The sequence below is a fragment of the Setaria viridis genome, chromosome 3 (assembly GCF_005286985.2).
Source record: "Setaria viridis chromosome 3, Setaria_viridis_v4.0, whole genome shotgun sequence".
Taxonomy (NCBI): domain Eukaryota; kingdom Viridiplantae; phylum Streptophyta; class Magnoliopsida; order Poales; family Poaceae; genus Setaria; species Setaria viridis.
This window is the reverse complement of record NC_048265.2, coordinates 15,774,042-15,794,837: the sequence shown is the minus strand read 5'-3', so window position 1 is coordinate 15,794,837 and position 20,796 is coordinate 15,774,042. Positions and strand designations below refer to the sequence as shown.

The 20,796-nt window shown below is 49.0% G+C and overlaps 2 protein-coding genes across 3 annotated transcripts; both read left to right on the top strand.

The window, feature by feature from the left end:
- The first annotated feature begins 1,919 nt into the window (after positions 1-1,919).
- Positions 1,920-14,375, top strand: LOC117847351 (zinc transporter 9). Its single transcript, XM_034728542.2, has 3 exons — positions 1,920-2,664; positions 2,808-2,957; positions 13,807-14,375. The coding sequence occupies exons 1-3, from the start codon at positions 2,056-2,058 to the stop codon at positions 14,110-14,112; spliced, it is 1,065 nt and encodes a 354-aa protein (XP_034584433.1). The 5' UTR covers positions 1,920-2,055; the 3' UTR covers positions 14,113-14,375.
- Positions 14,376-15,213: 838 nt separating this feature from the next.
- Positions 15,214-19,962, top strand: LOC117847352 (zinc transporter 5). 2 transcript variants are annotated; one of them, XR_004638605.2, is made up of 4 exons: positions 15,214-16,089; positions 16,187-16,336; positions 18,960-19,413; positions 19,530-19,962. XR_004638605.2 is itself a non-coding variant. In XM_034728543.2 (3 exons), the coding sequence occupies exons 1-3, from the start codon at positions 15,484-15,486 to the stop codon at positions 19,263-19,265; spliced, it is 1,062 nt and encodes a 353-aa protein (XP_034584434.1). In that variant the 5' UTR covers positions 15,214-15,483; the 3' UTR covers positions 19,266-19,913. The 2 variants fall into 2 exon arrangements, 1 of the variants encoding a protein (XP_034584434.1); XM_034728543.2 differs by having other exon boundaries at positions 18,960-19,913.
- Positions 19,963-20,796: the final 834 nt, after the last annotated feature.

Here is a 20,796-nt window from a genome sequence, read left to right as displayed (position 1 = left end):
CACTGTAGCCATGACCGCATGTGGCTATAGCGGCACCATCCTAACTCTTCCCTGTCACGTTCATCGTAGGGCACTCATCGCCCATGCCGCCTAGCAACGGAGGGAGCACTGCCCGGTTTCCCGCATGGCCCAGCGGCAGGGGCATGTTGGCCGCGCCTCCCGGTCATCACGCGAGGCTACAGAGGTCACAACTGCGGCGGCCGGACATCATCATCATCATGCATGGCTACAGCGGACGGTCGCCATGCATATATCGCATGCCCGGCTACAACGGCCGACCGGGGACAGACAACCATCCCCCTCCGGTGGTCCTGCTGACAGGGGACAGAGACCGGAAAGGAAAGCGACGACCCCGGGGGCCCAGTCTTTCTCCCTGCGCTGTTACTTTCTTGCTCACCTTCTTCACTTGCCTTCAGTTCCTGGCTCGATTGTAACTTCTGCGCCCTCCTTGCGCTATAAAAGGAGGACCAGGAGGCCCGAGACAGGGACGACTCTCAAGCAACCAAAACGCCCAACTCGCAACCCTTCCGTATGAGCATCAGTGCACACCCATAGAGACTTGGGACCAGCTTCCCTCTCTCGCCCGTTTGTAACCACTACTACAAACTCTGCGTGAGTAACACGAGCAGCATCCCACACTGGACATAAGGCTATTCCTACCCGAACCAGTATAAACTTCGTGTCCTCTCGCGCAACCATCCGAGCCTTACGCGCATAGAAAACAAATTCATTTGCCGTAGTATTGACTCATCATTCTTGACAACTACACTAATCAAACCATAACTAAAAGGAAGAAGTACATTTTACTGGATATAGCGACTCCAGATACGTCGTGCCACATGAAACCCTAAGAAAACTAAGGGAATGTTTGGTTCCAGGGACTAAAGTTTAATACCTGTCACATCGAATATTTAGATACTAATTAGGAGTATTAAATATAGGTTAATTAATATGTGCTAATCATGTCCTAATCAATCCATGATTTGACCATGTGATACTATAATTAATATGTGCTAATTATGAATTAATTAGGTTTAATGGATTCATCTCGCGAATTATTCTTCATTTCTACAATTAATTTTGTAATTAACCTATATTTAATACTCTTAATTAGTATATAAATATTTGATGTGACCAGGTTATCTGCCGAATCACTGCCTTCCGTGTCGCGTGCTGCCCAAATTGTATGTCGACATTCTGACATCTCTCGACGACAATTTCTGTATGCTCGTTTGACCCCGAAATTTTTAAACGGCATCTCATCCCAGGGAGGCGTACATGACGGAGCGCCAATCAGACATGGACAGGGCCGGGGCGGATGATTGGTGGCGGCGATGGGGCGGCGTTGACCCGATGAATGGATCTGAGGAGCTGGCAGAGAGCGCTGGAGTGACAGTACTGCAAGAGCAGTATCATACGAGATAATTGCAGAGTCCGTAATCTTTGAACACGTTTATCCGAGTTCTGACTGCTCGCTGGTCTCTACTCCACGTGAAGACCGAGAACGGCGTGTGTCAGTGATCGTAGAGATTCGTTCGGTTCCAAGAAAAGAGGGATCGATCATCGATGCAAGAGAGCACGGTGACTGGCGCCTCGGAGATCTTGGAGAAGCTGATTGTTAAGGACGAATTGATGTGTGTGCAAAGTATCCATCAAGGAAAACGGTGGTAGACTATGGATAACTGCAAAATTACGTACCATATGCAGCCATGCAGCTCGCGCTCCAAATTGCCAATAATTTGTGCTCAGATTGTATCTAGCCACCCAATGAGCGAGCTGCGAGCCCATGACCAAATCCATTTGCTAATTAAAATTTTGACATGTTGGCAGGACTTAACGATTCGATGCCGTGTTATTACTTCTCCAGAAAATTTCCACGCGATTACTATGTTTAATTAACATTCGTCTCATATTCCCTTTTCATTTTCTTAGTACATCCATGATCAAGCTCTAGCAAGGACTGCTTCATATATACTTGTAGTTGTATACAGGCATACAGCCATACAACCATACTGTCCATCACCGTTGTTCCTAGCTCTCGGTCTACACTAAAACATGGCTCCCGATCTCAAGCTTTCTGCAGTCTTCTGCCTCCTGGCCGTCGCCACGCTCCCGCTGCTCGCGGTCGCCGACTGCGAATGTGAGGCCTCCACCGACGAAGACAGCGACAAGGCGAGGGCGCTGACGCTCAAGATCGTCGCCATCTTCTGCATCCTCGTCGCCAGCTCTGTGGGCTGCGCGATCCCCTCGCTGGGCCGGAGGTTCCCGGCTCTCCGCCCGGACACCGATCTCTTCATCGCCGTCAAGGCCTTCGCGGCCGGGGTCATCCTCGCCACGGCGTTCGTGCACATCCTCCCGGACGCCTTCGAGAAGCTCGGCTCGCCGTGCCTCGTCGACGGGCCGTGGCAGAAGTTCCCGTTCACGGGCCTCGTCGCCATGCTCGCAGCCATCGCCACGCTCGTCGTCGACACGATCGCCACGGGATACTTCCAGCGCGCGCACAGCGCCAAGACCGCCGCCGCGCCCGTTATCGGGGACGTGGAGGCTTCAGACCATGCGCACGGCGGGCACGGCCACGCGCACGGCGTCGTGTCCGTGATGGCGTCGACGTCCAACGCCGACGGCGGCGGCGCGCAGCTCATCCGCCACCGCGTCATCGCGCAGGTTCTGATCGATTTATCATCATCCCTGTCCATGAATCCAACGGAGTATAATAACTCATATATGTACTTGATCATGCTGCACGTGCGTTTGCTCATATGGATGTATATGTCCTTGGCTTGTATTGCATGAATGTCCTCAAGCAGGTGCTCGAGCTGGGGATCATAGTGCATTCTGTGATCATCGGGATGTCTGTAGGTGCATCTGAGAGTCCCAGCACGATCAGACCGCTTGTTGCAGCGCTGACGTTTCATCAGTTCTTCGAAGGAATAGGGCTTGGAGGATGCATTGTGCAGGTATACGCTTTGATTTACTGTCTACAGTGCTACATACGAACTACCAAAGCTTACAACTGTTGGGATACGAGGTAGGCTACGCTAGCGCAAATCAAAATTTTCTACCGCGTATAACCAGGAAGAACTGCCGTATAAGGATCACGGGATTACCACTCGACGCACTACTGGTGCGGAAGATGTAGATATGCGTCGGTGCAGAGAAGACGATCACGTAGTCGTACGTAGTCGATCAACGTAGTCGTACGTAGTCGATCACGTCCAGCAGCTCCCCAGCAGCTCGTCCACGTGCAGCAAGATCGCCTCCGGTGCCGCGGCTCGTCGTCGGCTCGTCGTGGCTCGTCGGCGGCTCGTCGATGGCTCGTCCAAGTGCTGCAGGCGCAACACCTCCAAGGTATCCACACGTGCAGGGAGGAAGCGTCGCAAGCCGGACTGCTAGATCCGCGAGTTGCAACAAGCGAGGGCGTGGGAGGCGCGGCAAGTGTGTTCAGCCAAAAGGTGTGAAACCCTAGGGCGCCCCCACCCCTCTATTTATAGAGGTTCCTGATGGGCCTCTGGATCCGAGGCCCATTAGTACTCCTAAACCTAATCCAACTCGGATCAGATCCGAATTGGGCTTCCAGCCCCTTAAGTGTGTGACCCTATGGGTTCGGATACGTATAGACATGGCCCGAGTACTCCTACTCGGCCCAATAGTCGGTAGCGGCCTCTAGCAAGACGTGCCAACTCCTATACGCATACGAAGATCATATCAGACGAACCATCACAACATAATATACATGCTATTCCCTTTGCCTCACGATATTTGGTCTAGCTTCAAGCCGACCGCTCTTTCTCGATCCTGTGATTCGGAATCCCTTTGTAGGTTAACTCTTAACCGTACGTAGCATGGCCATGCATTTTCGGATCCGATCACTCGAGGGGCTCAGAGATATCACTCTCAATCAGAGAGGGGCAAATCCCATCTTGATTGACCATGTCTCATAGCATGCTTCTTGACAAACCCGAAAGCTACCTTTATAACTACCCTGTTACGGCGTAGCGTTTGATAGCCCCTAAGTAGGTCAATCCACATCTAGAATACATGCGACAATCTCAGGTCTAAGGACAAAGCGTATATGTTGTTTAAAGAGAGAACTACTTCTCGTGTTGGGTCAGTCCTAACACATGTCTCCACATGTGTCCACATTATTAGTTCAACATCTCCATGTCCATGACTTGTGAAACATAGTCATCAACTAATACATGTGCTAGTCTAATATTCATGTGTGTCCTCACATGAACTCCAACTAGGGACAACTTTAGAATAACCATACAAGTAAAGAGTTTCACATACAATTCACATAATTGCAAATCAATTCAAGTAGCCTTTAATGGATATTCAATGAACACAATATACAAATCATGGATACAAATGGAATATCATCATCTCTATGATTGCCTCTAGGGCATACCTCCAACAGTCTCCCACTTGCACTAGAGTCAATCTAGAAGGTACCTAATACCCATAGCTCTTACATGCGCATCATGCTTAGCCTGCGGGAGTGGTTTTGTCAACGGATCAGAAATGTTCAGATCCGTGTGTATTTTGCATATCTTGATCTCACCCCGGTTAACGAAGTCTCGAATGAGATGAAATCGCCGCATTACGTGTTTGTTCTTCTGGTGGTTCCTTGGCTCCTTTGCTTGCGCAATTGCCCCATTGTTATCACAGTAGAGATTCAATGGGCTGGACGCATTCGGGAACACACCAAGCTCAATGAGGAAATTCCTTATCCAAACACCTTCCTTCGCGGCTTCCGAAGCCGCGATGTACTCGGCTTCTGTCGTAGAATCGGCCACCGTCTCCTGCTTGGAACTCTTCCAACTAACAGCACCACCATTTAGCGTGAACACAAATCCTGATTGTGACTTTGAATCATCTCTGTCGGTTTGGAAACTAGCATCGGTGTAACCTGTTACAACGAGCTCCTCCTGACCTCCATAGACGAGGAACATATCTTTAGTTCTTCTCGAGTACTTAAGAATATTTTTCACCGCTGTCCAGTGACTCTCACCTGGATCAGATTGATGTCTGCTTGTCATACTTAGCGCATATGAAACATCTGGGCGAGTACTTATCATTGCATACATGATAGATCCAATAGCCGAGGCATATGGCACTCTACTCATGCGATCCCACTCATCAGCAGTCGAAGGACACTGAGTCTTGCTGAGATGTATGCCATGTGACATAGGCAAGAACCCTTTCTTTGCCTCTTCCATGCTGAACCGCTTCAACACTTTGTCAATGTAAGTATCTTGGCTTAAACCTATAAGCCTTCTCGATCTATCTCTATAGATCTTAATACCCAGAATATATGCCGCTTCCCCTAAGTCCTTCATCGAAAAACTATTTTTCAGTGAAGTCTTTACGGACTCAAGCATAGGAATGTTATTTCCAATCAGTAATATGTCATCCACATATAAGATTAGAAATACTACAGAGCTCCCACTAACCTTCTTGTAAACACAAGACTCTTCTTCATTCTTGGTGAAGTCAAACCCTTTGACTACTTCATCAAAACGAATGTTCCAACTCCTAGATGCTTGCTTCAATCCATAAATGGATCTCTGAAGCTTGCATACCTTTCCAGCATTTTTCGGATCGACAAAACCCTCGGGCTGTATCATATACACGTCCTCAGCTAGGTTTCCATTCAGGAAAGCTGTCTTGACATCCATCTGCCATATCTCATAATCGAAATATGCAGCTATAGCTAGAATAATCCGAATGGACTTAAGCATCACTACGGGCGAGAAGGTCTCGTCGTAGTCAACTCCTTGAACTTGTCGAAAACCTTTTGCGACAAGTCGTGCTTTGTAGATGTGAACATTTCCATCCATGTCCTTTTTCTTCTTATAGATCCACTTGCACTCTATGGCTTTAACACCATCAGCCGGGTCAACCAAGTTCCAAACTTGATTGTCTCCCATGGACTTTATTTCGGATTGCATGGCACTCTGCCATTTTTCGGAGTCTGGGTCCATCATTGCTTCTGCATATGTCGCAGGCTCATCATTGTCCAACAATAATATTTCTCGCATTTCGCGGAGCCTTGCCGACCTTCGTGGTTGTGGCGGTGCTTCTCTTGCCATGGGTATCTCAACTTGTTCTGCTACGTTAGCATCACTCATTGATTCTTGCCCGATTGGCTCATCTTGAACTTCTTCAAGATGCACTGTCTTTCCACTCTTTTCTCCTTTGAGAAACTCTTTCTCTAGGAAAACCCCGTTCCGAGCGACAAACACTTTGCCTTCTGATCGGTTGTAGAAATAATATCCCAAAGTTTCCTTTGGATATCCCACGAAAATGCACTTATCCGACTTGGGTGTGATCTTGTCTGACTGAAGTCGCTTGACAAACACTTCACATCCCCAAATCTTTAGAAAAGACAAACTAGGAACCTTTCCAGTCCACATCTCATATGGTGTCTTAACTACGGATTTAGATGGTACCCTATTAAGTGTGAAAGCTGCTGTTTCTAGAGCGTATCCCCAAAATGACAACGGTAGGTCCGACTGGCTCATCATTGATCGAACCATGTCTAACAAAGTTCGATTACGTCGCTCGGACACACCATTTCTCTGAGGTGTTCCAGGCGGCGTAAGTTGTGGAACAATTCCGCAACTCTTTAGATGATTGCTAAACTCGTGGCTCAAATATTCGCCTCCACGATCAGATCGTAAGGCCTTAATTTTCTTGCCACGCTGATTTTCAACTTCATTCTGAAATTCCTTGAACTTTTCAAAGGTTTCAGACTTGTGCCTCATCAAGTAGACATAGCCATATCTACTAAAATCATCAGTGAAAGTTATGAAGTATTGGAATCCTCCTCTAGCCGTCGTGCTCATTGGTCCGCATACATCACTATGTACGAGTTCCAACAAGTCTACTGCTCTCTCAGGAAATCCTGTGAAAGGCATCTTGGTCATCTTGCCTAGCAAGCAAGCCTCACATGTCTCGTATGATTCAAAATCAAACGAAGTTAGAAGTCCATCAGAATGGAGCTTCTTCATGCGCTTATCACTTATATGACCCAAACGACAATGCCACAAGTAGGTAGGACTCAAATCATTAGGCCGAGGCCTTTTAGCACTTACATTACAGACAGGTGAACCATCAAGATTTAAAACAAACAATCCATTCACAATGGGTGCAAAAGCCATAAACATATTATTCTTAGAGATCACACAACCATTGTTTTCACTCGCAAATGAATAACCATCCTTCATCAAACATGAAGGAGATAAAATGTTTCGACTTAAACTAGGAACAAAATAACAATTATTCAACTCCATAATAAATCCTGACGGGAGGTGGAGTTGCATCGTCCCGACGGTCAAAGCAGCAACTCTTGCATTATTGCCCACGCGGATATCAACTTCTCCTCTTTCCACGCTTCTACTTCTTATCATTCCCTGCATCGAATTGCAAATATGAGCAACCGATCCGGTATCAAATACCCAAGAATTAATAACTGTATCAGCGAGAAATATGTTGTCTATAACATAAACAACAAGCGTACCTGAGGTAGAAGTACTCTTACTTCCGCCGTTCTTCAACGAAGCTAGGTACTGCTTGCAGTTTCTCTTCCAGTGACCAAGTTCATGACAGTAAAAGCACTCTTTATCTGGAGCAGGTCCAGCTTTAGCCTTGGGCGGTGGGTTTGGCTTGGACGTTCCAGCCTTGCCCTTCTTCTTCCAAGAATTGCCCTTCTTCTTAAAAGTAGGCTTGTTCTGTACAGCCATCACATGGCTGGTACTAGCGCTTTTCTTAATGTCTACCTCTGCTGTCTTGAGCATACCACACAGCTCATTCAGACCCTTCTCCGTCCCATGCATATGGTAGTTCGAGATGAAGTTCCCATAGCTAGGCGGAAGAGATGAGAGAATGAAGTCAGTGGCCAACTCTTTGCCCATTGGGAAGCCCAGCTTCTCCAATCGCTGAGTGTAACCAACCATCTTGATTACATGTGGTCCTACTGCTGCGCCTTCTGCTAACTTGCACTCCAGAAAGGCTTTGGACACATTGAACCTTTCGGTCCTAGCCTGTGTCTGGAACATGTCCTTGAGCGCCACGATCATATCGTAAGCCTCATGATTTGTTTCGAACTGCATCTGCAGCTCGGGTTCCATGCAAGCAAGCATAAGGCAGCTTACCTCAAGATTAGCATCAAATGCCTTCTTGTAAGCAGCCTTAACGGCAGCAGATGCATCATCAGCAGGTACTGGTGGTAGTGGGGTGTCTAGAACATCTTCCTTTTTCTCAGCCCTGAGAACAATTCTCAGGTTACGGATCCAATCCGAGTAGTTTGTTCCATTCAATTTGTCCTTCTCAAGGACTGAACGCAAAGCAAACGATGCGGTGGTGTTGCTAGGTGCCATTTAATCTACAACAAAAGTAATGCAAAATACACTAAGACAAACGTATCCATGATAGAGCAAATTACTTTAAACTATTTTAACAGAATCTACTCCCACTAAAATCAATATCCCTCTATTGAAACTTAGTGATTCAGGATCCACAACTAACAAGTCCACTAGTGAGCTTTAGCATCAACGCTAGCAAACGAGGTAGATCGGTAAGCAACTTTTGCTAATCATATCAACATATGACTCCTGTTGTTGGGTGACATCTCTATGTCTCGGCGCCCAACCTTTATGCCCCAAGGTCCTTAACCGTTAAGATGACCTCGTTAAGCTAACCAACCCTTATGCGTGTAAGTGTCCGACACAAACCCGTCTAGTCAAGGAAAACTAGTGGCACCCTATTTTCATAGACCCACCACTAATTGTACAAGACATGGGACGGTGCAAGTTTTAGTTGGGAGGGCATACTAACTTAAACTTTGCGAGGGATCGTTCTACTTCTAACATCACAGCATGCAGAAAGTAAAACATAAATAGAATAGCATTCACACAGCTTGTGACACAGTATGGCCCGTTTTCATATGGTGATCTCCATCTCCATAGAACCTGTTCACCATGGTGATCTCCATCTCCATGTTCTATGTGCGCCATCCTTCTGGTGATGAGTCCTCCAAGAACTAGAGCATGCTATTACGCCTAATAGCTAGTAAAGAATCTAGTAATGAAGATTACACAGTTGCTTAGATCATCACAGATTGGTACGCAGACCATTAAATACATTAAAGTGACAACACATATGGCTCCTGCCGTGTTGCCGTACGCGTGACACGCAGGTCACGAATGAGTTACACACATGCATCACATACACAAGGGGGCCATACTGATCACAAGATATATACATACATCCTGCAAAAGAGAGTTAGGCGTCCTAACGTTCCAAACTTCGGAGGCCCGAAACTCCATCTTCCAAGCCGAATTTGGGAAATCTAATTTCGCCGAAAACGGCAAAGCGGTTGAATTTCATGTGTAACTTTTTCTGTAGATCAATTTTCGTATAGAAATCGCCCCGATCCGAGATCGTACCGAAAAGTTACGGCTGATTTACCGCAGCATGCGCATACGGCAAAATCCCGACCCCGGCAGTAGATCCCATCTACTATAGCACATCTAATGCGCCTGGCGTATGACCCTGGATCTCGATTCGACCAATCATATTGATCTTCCCTCACTGCAACTGGGTTTACGTGTATCACTTAACTCCGATGGCGGAAACCGACCGGTAGGAGTATGTCGTTACACTACCATTGCAGCAAGGGCACGAAATCAGGACATAGATCAAACAGAGAACTCGCATATCTCCATATGCACACATCCCGAATCCAAAACTAAGCAGCTACGGCTCTTGATACCACTGTTGGGATACGAGGTAGGCTACGCTAGCGCAAATCAAAATTTTCTACCGCGTATAACCAGGAAGAACTGCCGTATAAGGATCACGGGATTACCACTCGACGCACTACTGGTGCGGAAGATGTAGATATGCGTCGGTGCAGAGAAGACGATCACGTAGTCGTACGTAGTCGATCAACGTAGTCGTACGTAGTCGATCACGTCCAGCAGCTCCCCAGCAGCTCGTCCACGTGCAGCAAGATCGCCTCCGGTGCCGCGGCTCGTCGTCGGCTCGTCGTGGCTCGTCGGCGGCTCGTCGATGGCTCGTCCAAGTGCTGCAGGCGCAACACCTCCAAGGTATCCACACGTGCAGGGAGGAAGCGTCGCAAGCCGGACTGCTAGATCCGCGAGTTGCAACAAGCGAGGGCGTGGGAGGCGCGGCAAGTGTGTTCAGCCAAAAGGTGTGAAACCCTAGGGCGCCCCCACCCCTCTATTTATAGGGGTTCCTGATGGGCCTCTGGATCCGAGGCCCATTAGTACTCCTAAACCTAATCCAACTCGGATCAGATCCGAATTGGGCTTCCAGCCCCTTAAGTGTGTGACCCTATGGGTTCGGATACGTATAGACATGGCCCGAGTACTCCTACTCGGCCCAATAGTCGGTAGCGGCCTCTAGCAAGACGTGCCAACTCCTATACGCATACGAAGATCATATCAGACGAACCATCACAACATAATATACATGCTATTCCCTTTGCCTCACGATATTTGGTCTAGCTTCAAGCCGACCGCTCTTTCTCGATCCTGTGATTCGGAATCCCTTTGTAGGTTAACTCTTAACCGTACGTAGCATGGCCATGCATTTTCGGATCCGATCACTCGAGGGGCCCAGAGATATCACTCTCAATCAGAGAGGGGCAAATCCCATCTTGATTGACCATGTCTCATAGCATGCTTCTTGACAAACCCGAAAGCTACCTTTATAACTACCCTGTTACGGCGTAGCGTTTGATAGCCCCTAAGTAGGTCAATCCACATCTAGAATACATGCGACAATCTCAGGTCTAAGGACAAAGCGTATATGTTGTTTAAAGAGAGAACTACTTCTCGTGTTGGGTCAGTCCTAACACATGTCTCCACATGTGTCCACATTATTAGTTCAACATCTCCATGTCCATGACTTGTGAAACATAGTCATCAACTAATACATGTGCTAGTCTAATATTCATGTGTGTCCTCACATGAACTCCGACTAGGGACAACTTTAGAATAACCATACAAGTAAAGAGTTTCACATACAATTCACATAATTGCAAATCAATTCAAGTAGCCTTTAATGGATATTCAATGAACACAATATACAAATCATGGATACAAATGGAATATCATCATCTCTATGATTGCCTCTAGGGCATACCTCCAACAACAACAGTAGTACTTGAGACGCTAGCTGTAAACACTGTACGATTAAATAGGTGCTCAATACAATCATTACTTCATTAGACCAAGCTTAATTTCAAAAATTATGTTAGGGCACAATAGACCTGCTTTTTTTTTCTCTTTTGTCCCTGGTCTCCTATACATCGCCCCCTTTACCACCTAAAACACTCCCCAGACACATCCATTACCTTCGAAGAGCGCCTTTGGCACCGTCTTCTCACCTCTTACAGATGGATCATAAGCTAGGGTACAACATCTTATTGCAACTTGTTTCTCTTGAGCCCCGTTGCAGGCTCTCCGATCCCCGCCCCCGCACCCCCCTAAATTTCTACTCAAGCCCAGTCATTGCATCACTCTTTTATTGGTCAAGTATATTACTCTCTCCGTTTCAAATTGTATGTCGTTTTAGCTATTTTAGACTAGAAATACACTATATCTAGATGTATAATAATACTATAAACTTAGAAAAGTCAAAACAAACTACAATTTGGAATGGATGGAGTACATGACAAAAAAAAGAGTGAGCGAGAGTGTGTGACTTTGCAGTTCTGATGTATATTTCAGTAACTTCAAAAAAAAATCCTACTGATTATTTAAATCAATGTTCAACAATAATATTTCAAGCATGTGATGATCCTAATTAATTCGCCTGCGTGGATTGGGGATATTCCATTGAAAATTTAAGAAAATTAGCTCAAGTCTGAACTAGATCTTAGAATAATGTTCCCTGAGCCTGGAATACCATCAATCCAAACAGGAAATGACAGAACCTGTACAATTGATCACCCAATTTCTTGTCATTTTTAGAATTTATGCATACCTTCATTGGCATGTGGCTCTCAGACTCACACATGTTATACAGTGAGACACCAGCAAAAAATATTGAGGTGCTGCAAGTTTCCAAGCTCAGGAGATATATATCAAGGAAAGCAGACAGAGTAAAAAAAAAAGTAAAATGCACTGGCGAGTACATGAACTTAGCAGCGAGTGTCACTCAAGTCCCGAAACTTCTAAAATGCACATTGGAGCACATAAATTTGCTAATCGATCAGGTGAGGTCCAAATCTTCATAACCTACATTAAACTGCATAAGTGGCGTGCTGACTATGCGTTGAGGTGGCCCTAATACCTTATCTCCCTCCCCCCCCCGCTCTCTCTCTCTCTCTCTCTCTCTCTCTCTCTCTCTCTCTCTCTCTCTCTCTCTCTCTCTCTCTCTCTCCCTCCCTCCATTGCCTGGATTGTCGCCGGCGGGGAGGTGCTCGAGCTCAAGGGCGCTTGCAGGCGGGGGGTGCTCGAGCTCGCGCGCAGGTGGCCCCGTGGCAACCTGAGGTCATGCAACGGTGGCCCCGGTGGGGCGAGGTCGGAGCGAGCAATAGTGAGGTCAGGGCAAGTGGTGGTAAAAGGGGCGAGGTCGGGGCGAGCTACGACAGCACGGCGGACGGGTGTGGGGTCGAGCGAGGCCCGCAGCCCCGACTGGCCACCTCCATGTCTTCTCCCTAGCTCCACCAGTGCTCCTCCTCCTCTCCTCCTCCGATCCACGGTGTCCTGGATGCCGACGCTTCCGCCCTGCAGCTACCTCAGCAATGCCGCGGCTGTTGGAGGTGAACGCCGTCATCATGGGTGTGGGCATCACGGACCTGGCCACTGCGCTCGCCTTGAGCCGACTCGGCGTGGGCATACATCTGCGGCTTTGGCCCGTCGGCTCACGCGAGGTCACGGCCGCCTCCACCGTCCACCTGTGCTGGCCGGGGCCTTGGTCCTCGTTCGCTCGCACTAAACCGCGGCCGCGGCCGCCATCCCCCACGCTGGTCGCGGCTTCCGCCCCCATCCGCTTGTGGCCGCGACCGCTATTCACTTGCACTGATCGGGGTCTCGGCTACCGTCCTCTCCTCTGGGCCGCCTCCAACCGCTCCGGCAGGGTGGCGGCTTTCGCGGTTCCACTCGTGCTGGGCCGCCTGCGCACGGCCACCGGCCGCCTCAATGCGAGCCTCCTCCTGCTGCTCTGCAAGTGCGTGGGAGAGAGCTAGGGAGGAAGAAGAAAGGGTGAGGGTCCCACACCACGCCATGTCATGACACACGTAGGCGTTTAACTTAAGCAAGTGCCATTTGGACCTTACGTGAATAGATTAGTAAATTTAGGGATTTCAATGTGCATTTTAGGAGTTTGAGGACCTAATGACACTCGACGCCAAGTTTACGTACCGCCGGTGTATTTTACTAAAAAAAATACAATTATGAGGGTGATCGATCATAGACAGCGTACCCTTCATTGGCATCTTTCAGCTGTTATGGCAAAAGAGGTCGTCCAATGCGCCATATAGTGGCTTGGGCTCAGGCTTGCAGGTGGATGTATTTGTCTGGCCAAGCCACTGTGGCAAACTGGCAACTTCCACTATTAATATGTTGTGCGCCGATTTAGCTAAGGAGGAACTAGGTGTTATGTGGCCGTCATCATCCACGCGCTAATCGGTCTGACGTGCATAATAAGCCAAGCGAAAAAAATACATTTGGACAGTGCTTTCATTTTCATAAGATTAGGGTTTAAGCAAATCACATAAGGATATAATAATGATTATTTATTGGTATGATGAAAATTCTTGGGTTCGTACAGGCCAAGTTCCGTCTCAAGTCCATGTTGACAATGGCCCTCTTCTTCTCGCTCACCACGCCGGTCGGGGTTGTGATCGGCATCGGCATCTCCTCCACCTACAACGAGAACAGCCCCAGGGCCCTCATCGTCGAAGGGGTCCTCAACGCCGCAGCGGCTGGTATCCTGAACTACATGGCCCTCGTCGACCTTTTGGCCGAAGACTTCATGAACCCTAGGGTGCAGAACAATGGAAGGCTGCAGGTCATCGTCAGCGTGTCGTTGCTGGTCGGGGCGGCGCTGATGTCCATGCTTGCTATATGGGCTTGAAACACTAGTGAGTACAGTACTGATCCAAACTCTTCTTCTTCCTTTTTTGAAGTTTCGAATCTTTTTATTGTGGGATCTGGGATCATCACTTGACAGTTTATTATTTATGTTTGTAAAAAAAAGTACATTCCAAATAAAATCCATGATCCATGTAAGAAAATGCCGATTATGCTGCTAAAACGCAAAACTGTGAACGGATTTGTTGACTGTACGTTGAGGATTGCAAAAAAGAGAGATATATAAAGGCGGACAGTTGCATCAAACCCACTTCAAGCAAAAAGCTGGTGCGCTTTCCATTCGTACCAATCGTGAAAGCGCACCTGCTGTTCTCTTGCAATATAATACCTGGACAGAAGAAGAAAAAAGAATGCAAGTTGACTATGGTAAGCCACTAGATACGTGTGCGTAGCATATGCCACTACATTACATAATACATATTACTGAACCCGTCTGGATTCTGGACTCTGGAACATGGCGTGGCCGTGTGTAGATCACAACATGAGAAGGTCCTCCGACCTCATGTACATGACACAGGGTGTCGACATGGTGTCAACATGTCAAAAGTCACGATCCCCAAGACTTTCTCGTCACCGAGTTGTTAAGTGCCCCGGCGGGTGTACTCTCTCCATGTCCTAATAGTCTATCAGGTTGAAGCCATCGAGTTTACATCGACCCGCTAATTCCGCTATATATGTTTCATTACCTCGAGTCCTGGACACGTATCTACTGCCTTTTACCACAGTCAACATCTGAGGTACTGGATCATTCAACGTAAAGTGGATCGCTCGCCGTCTTTCGAGGGACGTAACCATCGGATCTAATCTGAACGTTACCGTCAGGCCCTCTGAATGCCACTGTCATGCAAGTGCATTAGGACCAACGGGCGAAGAAGACGTGCAGAGCAAAGACGGCGACGGGCATCCAATCCCGTCAGAAACGCCTCGCTGAGCTGCTACTGCCAGTAACTCGGCACCAGCAGCCCTATCCACGTACGGTCCGTGGAAAACACGTCGTCGTGTGGCAGCATTCACTGATCTTCGCCGTTGCTCCGCTGCTTTCACCACCCATCGATTCGGCGGCGAGGGCGAGGGCGAGGGCGCGGGCGAGGTGTCAAAGCGTTCACACGATAAGTGTCGCGGCGTGCGCCGGAACCTAGCGAGAGCACGCATGGTGAGCTCATCCCCATCGCGTCTCGTAACACCCGGGAAGTGAGATGGCGAGTCACTCACGCCGGGTACAAAACGTCGCGAGGAAACAGATCGGTAACGCACGCCGCACGCGCATGTGCCAGTGCCAGCCTCCGCGCGACGCGGCACAGAGCACCGCGCCGCGCCGTGCCGATCGAGCCGAGCCGCAGCGCAGCGCTAAACGATGGCCAGGCTCGCGGCCGCGCTCTGCTACCTCCTCCTGGCGGTCTTCCTGTTTCCCGACCTCGCCGCCGCTGCGGAGTGCAGCTGCTCGGACGACGCCGCGGGGCGGGACAAGGCGCGGGCGCTGCGGCTGAAGGTCGCGGCCATCTTCTGCATCCTCGCGGGCGGCGCCGCGGGCGCCGCGGTGCCCGCCCTGGGCCGCCGGTTCCCGGCGCTGCGGCCGGGCACGGACCTGTTCCTCGCCATCAAGGCGTTCGCGGGCGGCGTCATCCTCGCCACGGGGCTCGTGCACATCCTGCCCGCGGCCTTCGACGCGCTGGGCTCGCCGTGCCTCGCGAGCGGGCCGTGGAGTCACTTCCCGTTCGCCGGGATGGTCGCCATGCTCGCCGCGATCGCCACGCTCGTCGTGGACACCGTCGCCACGGGGTACTTCCGCCGCACGGTCGCCAGGAAGGCCGCGGCCGTCGTCGACGAGCCGCCGGAGCCCGGGCATTGCGAGGGCGATCTGGAGGAGGCGTCCGACGGGCACGCGCACGGAATGTCCGTTGTCGCGCCCGCGCCGACCGCCGCCGGCGACGAGCTCGTGCGCCACCGCGTCATCTCTCAGGTACATACGGCCACACCTTCCCTGCTCCAAAAAACAGATAGGTGCGGTGAAGATTTTCAACTGATTTAATCGAGCCGTGTTGTTGTCGTGAATCCAGGTACTGGAGCTGGGCGTGGTGGTGCACTCGCTGATCATCGGGATGTCGCTGGGCGCCTCGGATTTCCCGAGCACGGTGCGCCCGCTCGTCCCGGCGTTGACGTTCCACCAGCTCTTCGAGGGCATCGGCCTCGGCGGGTGCATTGTCCAGGTGAGGACGCTGTTTGCTTCCAATTTGGTCTGGTTTAGGAGTAGTCAGTTCGCGTCCTTGTCCACTAAACTGCGCCATCAATGGCGAAGGTTGGGGCCGTTGCGGTTTAGCACTAAGCAGAACCTACCAATCCTCTAAACATTGTCAAGGAAAACGTCACGCAGCACCTTTAGAACTTATGTTTCATCTTTTAGGTCTTGCAAAGTCCACATCAAAGTATCTTGTCACAAAATCGCTGTTGTTACTTTTTTGAGAAACACAAAACCACGACCCTTAACGTCTCATAATTTGACGACTCATTTTCAATTTTTATTATACTCAATGGATCTTTACACGTTTGTTAAAAAATCAATACTCAAATACTCATTGCATTTCTATCTTTTTATTTGTATTATTAGTTTACTTTTCGGTTGATCTCAAGTTTTACTTTGCTAGTTATTTCTAAATCCAAACTCAACCAAATCACACTAGTAGAGAATTGACCTTTAGTCCCTGGCGCTGCAAAAGAAATATGCGCGTGCGCACTGCGTGGGATTCGAACCCACAACCTCCAGCCTTGCGTGTAGCTTCCTTGCCATCCCACCTACACACCACATCTGACTATGGAGGGGATGCTATCCTTTTGTATTAACTCGTGGGGGACCCTTTTATCCCGGTTGGAAATACCAACCGGGATAAAAGACCCCCTTTTATCCCGGTTGGTATTACAAACCAGGATAAAAGGATTCGAGGGATTTAGTCATGTTCTAGTGACCTTGTTGGGGACCCTTTTATCCCGGTTTGAAACACCAACCGGGATAAATGACCCCCTTTTATCTCGGTTGGTAACACCAACCGGGATAAAAGGGTCTATCCCGGTTGGTGTTACCAACCGGGATAAAAGGGGGGTCTTTTATCCCGGTTGGTGTTTCAAACCGGGATAAAATGTCTCTCAGGATCTTTTTTTCACACTAGCCTTTGCAACCGGGATAAAAGGTCCCGGTTGGTGAGCCTCCCACCAGTGACCGAGCTTTAGTCCCGGTTGGTGAATCTTTTGTCCCGGGCCAACTTTAAACCGGAACAAAATAGGGTGCATTGAAAGCCAATTCTCTACTAGTGCCAGCTGCAGGAGTACACCGAAGCAAACATGGTTCAAACCGCTCAGCGGTCATAGACCCACCGATTGACTTCCTAAACTGATGTGCCACCTGCTGGCCTATCCTGTTTCTTTTACGTGCACCGATCTTCGACAAATCATATTCACATGTTTCAACAAATAAAAATATTAAAAATAATAATATTACAAATACAAAATAAAAATTGATAAAATGTAAAAAGAATGTTAGTTTCAGAATAGACTTTAGGAAAGATTGGCGAGCACAACGGGACCAAAGCTTATTGACCCCGGCCTATTTCTAGTGGTTTGCAGCGACAGGCTTTTCTGTTCAACGGCTCAAATCCGCAGCTCTAATTTATTCGGTGCACAAGTCGTCGTGTCCAACCTTGATATGATCGATCATCATCACCATCTTCTAAATAAACAACGCCCGTCATCACACGCACAAACCAACAACCACTTCTTCCTCCTCCGGATGACGACCAAGAACATCTAGCCGATCGGTCGAGCTGCAAGCTGAGCAGCTCGCAGTATAGCAGCATCAGGCTGAGTATAGCAGCATCAGGCTATGCCAACCCCAAGGAAACTCAGCACCGCGTCCCTCGCTGCAAAACAGGCTCTCTGATTCGACCTTGTCGAAGGCGTGCTCCCGTGGGATGTCGTCGGGGAGAAGCTTGCCGAGCTCCTGCGCTTCCTTGCCTCCGCGGCCCAAGCGCTGGTGGCCGAGCTCTGGGAGCATGCCGCGTCACTCCTCGCCGCGCTGGCCACGCTCGCCGTCGCGCTCCCTGCCGCGGCCGCTAAGCGCCCGGCCGACCTGGCGGATGGGGAATCTCTGATTCCCAATCGTGTGGTGGGTGGCGAGCAGCATTGAGGAGTCGAGGGTGGAGCTGGGGAGGTGGGCTAGGTGTGGGCGTGGCCGATTTGGTGGAGGCGGCCAGAGCTTCGATGAATCGACCCGGCGGTGGAGGTGCTTGGTGGCTTATGGAGGCGTGGGGAAGGAGGAGGAGGCTGGGGTGGGGTTTAATGCTCGGGGATGCCGATCAAAGGGAGGAGGTGGGCCGGCCGCTGTAGGGCGTCGCGGCGGAGGGTCGGACGCTGACGCCGATGCCGATGGACGATTTGGGTTTAACCCCTCCCCCACTAGCGGCGGACGGAAAGAGACGGGGTGCGCCCGCGGAAGAGTAGACGGAGACCGGAGACTGTGGCTGCGTTTTGATTACTTGCAAAATGTCCACGACTGTTGACGGTTGAAAGAAGCGTACTCTCTTTAATATTATTTAATATTACGTATAGATATAGATTTTTCCATCTTTTGGTTTGACGAGCTAAGGTTATAGAACTTTGTGAAAAAATTAATAATACTAACTGGGCCGGTACTGCTTGAATGGCCACATACATATCTGATACTACTGGGCCTAGGCCCTAGGCAGGGTAACAAGTCAGCCCATGTAAAGATGCCACTCCTTGTTAACTACTCTACTCCAGTAGTCCAGTGCGATGACGTATACTTTCTTCTTTCTATCACAGGCCAAGTTTCGCCTCAAATCCGTGGTGGCGATGGCGCTCTTCTTCTCGGTGACGACCCCGGCCGGCGTCTCCATCGGCATCGCGATATCCTCCGTGTACGACGAAACCAGCCCGACGGCGCTGCTCGTGCAGGGGCTCCTCGAGGCCGCGGCGGCTGGGATCCTGGTCTACATGGCGCTCGTGGACATCCTCGCCGAGGAGTTCATGAGCGCCAAGGTGCAGAGCAGAGGGCGCCTGCAGCTCGCGCTGAACGCCTCGCTGCTGCTCGGGGCTAGCTTGATGTCCATGCTAGCCATCTGGGCCTGACGGCCTGACCACGAGATGTAACAAGCTCTCGAAGCGCAGGCGTATTGTTTCAACCTTTCCATCATCTGAGAACGAAGCGGGAGTAGATAGTGTTTAGGCGGAGGTTGCAACATTGGTGCACTGAGATGCACTTCCTCTATTTCAAATTGTAGGTCGTTTTAGCTTTTTATTAGTTCATATATATTATTATATATCTAGATATAGTATATGTCTATTGAGTATAAAAGGTGGGGAGGCACTCTGACTGTCTAACCATGTCTGTAGTTGCTAGGTTAATCTTGCTGGATCAGAGGGTCACTGAGGGTGTGCATTTTGGTCGTGATAGTGATGACACCAGTTCGGAGTCAGCCTGCCCCACGCTGAAGTTGCCTGATTGGGCTTAGTAGCTGCGTGGTGTTGGCAAGTGCCAGGCCCGTGGAGGAGCCTGTGGTGATTGCGAGTCAGAGCTTGAAAGCACTCGCCATCTGCAGCGGCGGCCCGCGGACAGGATGCGCGGGCGCGGACCGGGTCCTGTCGTCCTGGGCTCCTGGCAAGCGAGAATGGAAGAAATGGTGGACATCCTCGCCGAGGATGGTGGGAGGATAAATTGTTGTAATTCTGCAATGCAAACACCCCAGATTGTAACAAGAAATGAATTGTGCTTCTGCCCGCTTTGATCATGTTTATTTGTACTCTGAACGGAGTTGTTTTGCATCAACAGTTTTTCTACAGCGCATGCAAATCATGAAACTGATGAATTGCATCGGTGCCTTGTTTAGCCAGCTAGTTTAATTTGATTTCTCGTCGAGAAGTGTGGAGTGCACACTGTTCAGTTCATTAGCTAATAAGTAATATGCACTGGCAGTCCCCAAACTTGTCTTATAGTTTTATAGTGTCATTTGGGTTCCTAAACTCTCAAAATGCATTTTCAAGTTTCCAAACTTATCTCAAGGTGTCATCTGAGTCCTTAACTCTCAAAGTGTATATTTAGATCCTCAAACTTGTACTCAGATTTCATCTAGGTCCCTAAACTCTAAAATACATTTTAAAATCTTAAAACTTATCGCCTGTTACTGATGGCAATGCTTCCTCCTCGCTTGTTACCTTCACAACCACCTTGTACTAGTGATCATGCATGTGTTGCTTAGCGCTTGATGGGATCTTAAAATGCACTTTGAGAGTTTAACTCGGATGACACCATGAGATAAATTGTGGGACCTGAAAATATGTTTTGAGAATTTAAGGAATCGGATGGCATCTCGAGACAAGTTTATAGACCTGAAAACATATTTTGAGAGTTTAGAGACCTAAATAATACCAGATGACAAGTCCAGGACCGCCCTTCTGTATTTTACTCTTAGCTAATATTAATCTGATGAATGCAGCAAATCATATGAAAAGTGGTGCCTGAGTGTTAGCAATTACTGTCGAGCATGTTCGCTTTTTTTGGATCTTGATGTAATCACTGTACCTAACAAATAAAACACGATCCAATCAAGATCGATTGGAGAGAAATTAGTGTATTCTAAACTCAATCCCCTTCAATTCTTTT

Coding starts and splice junctions, on each gene's coding strand:
- LOC117847351 (XM_034728542.2), top strand. CDS start 2,056: ATGGCTCCCGATCTCAAGCTTTCTGCAGTCTTCTGCCTCCTGGCCGTC. Junction 2,665..2,807: donor GCCACCGCGTCATCGCGCAG/GTTCTGATCGAT, acceptor GTCCTCAAGCAG/GTGCTCGAGCTGGGGATCAT. Junction 2,958..13,806: donor TTGGAGGATGCATTGTGCAG/GTATACGCTTTG, acceptor GGGTTCGTACAG/GCCAAGTTCCGTCTCAAGTC.
- LOC117847352 (XM_034728543.2), top strand. CDS start 15,484: ATGGCCAGGCTCGCGGCCGCGCTCTGCTACCTCCTCCTGGCGGTCTTC. Junction 16,090..16,186: donor GCCACCGCGTCATCTCTCAG/GTACATACGGCC, acceptor TCGTGAATCCAG/GTACTGGAGCTGGGCGTGGT. Junction 16,337..18,959: donor TCGGCGGGTGCATTGTCCAG/GTGAGGACGCTG, acceptor TTTCTATCACAG/GCCAAGTTTCGCCTCAAATC.